The sequence below is a fragment of the Mandrillus leucophaeus genome, unplaced genomic scaffold (assembly GCF_000951045.1).
Source record: "Mandrillus leucophaeus isolate KB7577 unplaced genomic scaffold, Mleu.le_1.0 Scaffold3, whole genome shotgun sequence".
Taxonomy (NCBI): domain Eukaryota; kingdom Metazoa; phylum Chordata; class Mammalia; order Primates; family Cercopithecidae; genus Mandrillus; species Mandrillus leucophaeus.
Genome location: NW_012103142.1, coordinates 14,822,940 through 14,829,621, shown reverse-complemented (window position 1 = coordinate 14,829,621; position 6,682 = coordinate 14,822,940). Strand labels below are relative to the sequence as shown.

Sequence of the window (6,682 nt, the reverse complement as noted above, 5' to 3'; positions counted from 1 at the left end):
TATAATTGGGAAAGATACTAGATTGGTATACCTTCAGGTACAGCTACATTCAGGTGCCCAAACAGTGTTCTCAGAGTTCTGGCTCTTCCTTTTGGGTTGTTGTCTGTCTTTGTGTGTTTATTTCATTCCAAGGTAGATCTTCAGGGAGAGAAATTTATGAGGTCCTTAGACCCATAGATTGAGGTTTAAAAAGAAGACTAACACTTTTCTTCTCCAAATGTACATGTATATACGGCAGTACAGGGTATCATGATTGGCGTAGTCTGAGCCATATGCTGGCTGGCCCCATAGAAATAATTATATCTGTTAGGATAATGTTTTCTATGAGTACCAGACATTCAAAATAACAGTAACTTAAAGCAGAAGTTTATTTTGCTAACACAGATAAGTAGCCCAAGACTGGTGTGGCAGCCTGGCCCAATGCAGTTCTCAGAAATCCAGATACTTTCTATATTTTAATCTGCTTTTCCCAAGGTCACAGCATGGCCCCATTTGGCAGCTCTCACTCTGGCCATTACATCCCCTTATCAGGCATTAGGACAGAGGAAGGGACTGCTGGTGTGCACCAAGACTCCTTTAGGAAAGATTCCCAGAAGCTCACATGCAACATTCCTGCTTCCATTCCATTGGCCTGACTTTGGTCACACTACCTCACTGTATCAGTCCATTTTCACACGGCTATAAAGAACTACCTGAGACTGGGTAATTTGTAAAGGAAAGAGGTTTAATTGGCTAGCAGTTCTGCAACGCTGGGGAAGCCTCAGGAAACTTACAATCATAGTGGAAGGCAAAGGGGAAGCAAGGCACATCTTACATGGCAGCAAGACTTGAAAGTGAGAGAGCAAGGAGGTGTGCCACACTTTAAAACTATTGACTTTCACGAGAACTCGCTTACCATCACGAGAATAGCATAGGTGAAACCACCCCCATGATCCAATCACCTCTCACCAGTTCCCTCCCTCCACATATGGGGATTACAATTCAAGATGAGACTTGGGTGGGGACACAGTGACAAACCATATCACCCATCTACCTGCAAAGGAAGCAGGAGAATGTAAACCAGACTCTGAGTAGTCATTTGACCAGCTGGAGTTTGGAGATTCTATTACTGAGAAAAGAAGAATGGATGTTGGTGACCATTTTTGTTGGGGGCTAATCATCTGAACATCTCCTGTACCTCCTGCTCTCTTCTCATACCTTTCTTATGACCCCATTTTTGTATTCTCCTTTTATTCTCTTGACCAGATAGGATCTTTAAATGTTTTTAATGATTTTCATTGAGTTGATGAGCCACACACGGGTCAATTTGTCCTAAATTTGTCTAGGCCCTAAGGGATGCTGTGACCCAGATGAGGCCCATGTCTCAATCCATTCTGGGATTCCAGGACTAGTCCTTGGCAAAATTGTGGAAGGCAAAGAGAGATGGGTCCTGTCTGTACTCTGATATCACTGTTAGCTGCAGCTCTTACACACACACACATCCACACACACATCCTATTGGGCTGCCCTACCCATATAAAATCTTTCCTATCAAATTTTTTCATATCAGTACTCATTAGAGGTCACTGGCACCTGACTCCATTATCTCCTATCCCCCATTCATGAGGGTTTTCAAGAGTTTTCTAAATGATACTCACAGCAACAGGATAACTATAAATCCTTTCAAATTTTTCTTTGCTTAGAGACTTTTGAAAAACATATTTATATTAAAACTGACATAAGAAAAGTGTTTTAGCCATATTTATAAACACATAGAAATTTGAGTAGGTGACTAATCATCCATAAAACTGATATCCCTAATAAGGAAAACCAAGTAAAAAAGACCTTTACATAGTGTTCAATATAGTTTAGCCTATATTTTATAGCACCTTCCAAACCTCTGATCTTATTAAGCTTTCTGTAGTCAAACAAGAATAATATATTCTGCTATTAAGTGGCTCTGTGACTTAGCCTCTCCAGAATTGTCTCAGTTTACCCAAATACAAGATTACCCAAATACAGAATCTCAAAAATGTCATCAAGCCATAAAACAAATGATATAATTCATGAGAAAGGAGGAGCTCAAGAAGGGAAGGTGTGAGATCATTTGTAATTTGCTTGTAAATGCCTCCGTATAGGTATTACACTGTATACAGCATGCAGGGGGACTACAATCCATACCCTGAGGGAGGTTAAATAGTATGCACAGCATTCTGAAAAGGAACACACACTCCAAGAGCAGTTAGTTAGTATTTGAAAGATCCTAATCAAAAGTCTCTACTGGAGAAATATCTGTTGCAAAACTTTAAATATTTAAATAGCAAGCCATACCAGAGGGTTTGTTATTAGTATAAAGGAAGTTTGAAATAATTTTTGCATTGGTTAAATACAATTATCAAGATAGCTATAGGTACAATACTCTGGCAGGACCAGTGAACTAACTTTTGGGGTAGAACCTTAGACTAGAACTCTATTTGGTCCTAGTTTTCCCTTACTTAATACAAGGTTTCATTGGCTGACCCAACTAGACCAGTGACTCCCAATCAGTAATGATTTTGCCCCTCAGGTGGACATTTGTCAATGTCTTAGAGATTTGGGGTTGTCACTACTGGGGAAGTGTGCTACAAGCATCCAGTAAGTAGAGGCCAGGGATGCCACTAAACAGATCACAATGCACAGAACAGCCCTCACAGAAAAGAATATCCAGCTCAAAATATCACCAGGGCTGAGGTTTGGAAACCCTAAGGTAGAGAGTTGACCGATCCTGGTCTTCAGATTATTGGGCTGCATGTGTCTAGAATGAATCTTTAAACCAAGAGGCTTGGTGGTGGAGCACTTAAAAGGACAGAGCAGAGGCTTCCCTACACATATGAAACAGGTTGGATGGCTATTTGTGTGCTTGATGGTTAACAAATATGAATGTGTAGCAGAATTTAGTTCAAATCTTGATTCATTTTAACATCATTAGAGAGGGGGTTAGAGTTCCCACCCACTTCTAATTATCAGAGGCTCCAGATATTACTGAAAGAACCTGACATTTGTGAATGGCCAGATTGGCTCAAGTCAGTTCACAGAAGGAAAAGATACAGATGGGGATGTATTAAGGATATCGTGGTGGAAGCATGAGACATTTTCAAAATTTCAAGCCACTATGACTTATTCTCACTATGTAAGGTTATAGAAGTCAGAACTCAGATGCAGGGAGGATTTCCCACATGTCTCATGTTGCTCATCTAAATCCCGAATTCCACACTGCCTACAGATTATGAAATGCTTAATTTCTACCCACTCCACATCCTACATGCCCACTCTGCCATCACCATGCCAACACCTTAAAAGAATAAAGTATCTGCTAGTCCTTCTGGAATGACTGACGGCTTTGGGCTCAAAGAAAAGCTGAATACCATATCAGATTTATGGTGAGCCAGATCATTAATCAATCAACAGAGGTGACCATTAATCACCAAAACTGATGAACATAGATAGTAGGCATGGTGCTGGATGAGAATCTAGAGAGAAATAAATATCAAAATGCTTTCCCCCCATTCTGGTACCTCCTTATCATTATTTTGACCTAGCGGTTTTAATTTGCAGCACTAGATGAAAATACTACGTTGTCTTTGAAATTTGAGCTTCTGCTACCTCCAGAGAGGAACTCATGTATTTAAGAAACGTTGTCGTTGGTTTGGGTTTGGGGCCTTTCCACATGAGATGGACCACAGTATGGTCCTTTTAATAAAACAAAAGGAAAATAACAGCAGCAGCAGCAACAAAGCCTAGAGTTCACTTCTGAGGTCAGATACTGAGCAGAGTGTCAAGGGCACGGCTTTCTTTAGGCCTAACTGTGAGGTTAGTGGAGGGTTTGCAGGAATGTGAAGCACAGCGAGAAACAAAGCTGGAATCCATTTCCAAGCTGGTCTTTGGAGATAATACAATTGGGCTGGTGACAGGATAGCTTCCTATCTAGTCTGAACATTGAATAGTAATATTTTCATGCATATTAAACTCTAAGATAGGTTCATATTCATTATCCCATTGTATTACTCTGCTACTCTGTAGGTGGTAAAGTCATGTGGAAGGAGATAGTCAGCTATTATTTCCATTTGACAAGTTAGTAAACTAAGTTCAAGAGCTTAAATGATTTCTTACTAAAATTACCCAGCTAGCTGGATGGGCAATCCAAGCCTGCAGCCAGGACGCTTGGCTTCTAGACCTGTTTTCTATCCATTAGAGCAGTGGTTCTCAAGGTGTCTGTGAGGTGGGTTTTATGGGGCAGTCAGTAGCAGTAGCAGCATGGCCCAGGAACTTATTAGATTCTGGCACATTCTTACATCTTGTTAGATCCTGGCACATTTAAGAATGCGCATTCTTAGATCCCACCCTAGATCTACTGACCCAGAAACTCTGGGAATGGGGCCCTGTAATCTGTTTTACTCAGCCCTCCCTGGGATCCTTGAGGATGTACCTCAAGTTTGAGAGTTATTGCCCTCAGGGGTGCTGTTTTCACTTGCTAGAAACTGTTCTTATACCTTTGCATTAAAGAAACTCTTGTTAATCTCTCATTTTGTTTCCAGTGCATTTTAACTCTACAAAATTGTCATAAAATCTCTACTTACAAAGCCTGATAACTTAAAGGACCACTCAGAACCCTTAAAAGCTTTTCTTTTATTAAACTTCCAGAGTTGACTCTTTGCTGATTAGGTATAGAAACTTTAGCTTTTTTTTTTTCCTAGCTATCTATCTTGGAACTTGATCTATCTTGGAACTTCTTTGCCCCAGACAGATTTTATCTCCTTAGGAACTATGGAAAGAAAGCATATCTAAAAATACTTCTTTAAAGTTCCCTGATACCTTCAGTTTGTTAATATGATAATGTTGTACATAAATAGCTATAAAATATACTATTAAACTTAGAAGATCTGGGAAAGAGCTTTTGAACACCCTCACCCTTCAACACACACATGCACACTCACACTTACATACAATATCAGATACAAAGAAGGTGTTAACTCAATATTTATTAAATTTATTAAAGGCCTTCTCTTAGAATTTCAGAAGAAAGCAAATACTGTGAAGCCTGGCTGCCCAGAAGAACCTTTATTTGAAATCTTTAACAAGATCTTAAAAGAGTAATGACACCACTGCGTCTAATGAAAAATGAGCATTTGATTCTAATATATTCAGCATATGAATTTCATCATATATATTTGATCTGCAATATAAATGAGAGTTTCTACATCTTAGTTATTCATTCATTTCTTGTTTTATTCATTCAACCATTGTTGAGTGCGCACAATGTGCCGGCCATGCCTCTAGGCACTGGGACCAGCATGGTCAATGAGAACAATATGTGCCTGCCCTCATGGAGCTTACAGTCTATAGGAAAGACAGTCAGCCAAACAAGTGATTTACTGTGAAGTGTGATGAGTGTTGTCACAGGACACCCTAGATACATTAGGAGCACATAGCCAGGTAACAGGATTATGTGGGGCAGAAACATGACAAGGGTCACCTATGGGGCTGGAGGCCTTAGTCCTTGGAGGTCCTATCCAAAGCAAGGCTGATAAAAAAGCTGCCCCAAACTGCACTGACCATGGGAAGATAAGGCCTGCATGGAGGAGGTGCTGCTGTGGTCTGGTCATTGCCAGCAGGCAGGTCACTTCCTTGGCCTTTGGGAAAGGATGGCAATGATGGAGAAGGTCAAGAAGATCACGCCAGCTGTGCCTCCGATCACCATGCCCAGGACGCTGCCGTGCACCTGCATGGCCTGACAGCGCTCCCCTGTGTAGAAGAAAGCGGGTCCAGAGATGCACCTGAGGGAAAAGGACATGAAGGGAGTGTGGGAACTACCCAGACCTCAGGTGTCTCCTAGCAAAACTCATCTCCACAGCAATAAAAATGGCAAATACTCACTGAGCAGGTCCACGTAGTGCCTGGTCCCATTTCAAGTGCTGTATATGAACCAACTAATTTAACCCTGCAACAACCCTTTGAGGTGGAGGCTATTACTTGGTCATTCTCATCATCTTCATCTTACAGGAAGGTTAAATAATTTGCTCAAGGTCACATTGTTAGCAAGCATTTCACACTTGAAATTTAATCCCAAGAGGTATACCTCCAGAGCCAGGATTCTCAGCCATCAAGGATTCAGGAGGAAGGTCTGAGACACTAAAGGAATCATTGCCTGACACTGGCTAAGAATATAAGCTACAAAGAAAATTCCCCAGATACAGTCTGACTTAGAGCATCAGTGGTAGCTTGGAAACTTCTAAATAATATCAAATAAAATGTTACTGTAAGGTTAGTGTACTGTTACTATCTCATGAGGTTGCCCTGAGGGTCACATGAGATAATGAGGACACTGTACTTATCAAGGTATTTGACACAGAGTAAGCACACAACGGCCAGCCCTTAGTTTTGTTTCTTAATGTTGTCTGGTATAAAGATCAACTAATCTCATAACCAAGGCATATAACTGGTAATGTCTCATCCATACCTTTGTAACAATTCCAGCCTTTGTTTCAAACATTCCTACTACAAAGTCTGCTCAGCAGAATTCTACAGGGCAGAGTGAAACAATCAGAAGTCAGCATTTTCTGCCTGGGCATGATAGCACACGCCTGTAACCCCAGCACTTTGGGAGGCCGGGTGGATCATCTGAGGTCAGGAGTTTGAGACCAGCCTGGCCAACATGGCGAAACCA

At 41.0% G+C, this 6,682-nt stretch overlaps 1 protein-coding gene across 1 annotated transcript in view; it reads right to left on the bottom strand.

Moving 5' to 3' along the window:
* Positions 1-4,978: 4,978 nt before the first annotated feature.
* The window catches only part of MEP1A (meprin A, alpha (PABA peptide hydrolase)), a 55,634-nt gene continuing 53,930 nt past the window's right edge, over positions 4,979-6,682 (bottom strand). The window contains exon 14 of the mRNA XM_011986870.1: positions 4,979-5,792. Within this exon, the coding sequence (XP_011842260.1) occupies positions 5,636-5,792 (157 nt within the window). The 3' untranslated portion in view covers positions 4,979-5,635. The remainder of the gene's footprint in view (positions 5,793-6,682) is intronic.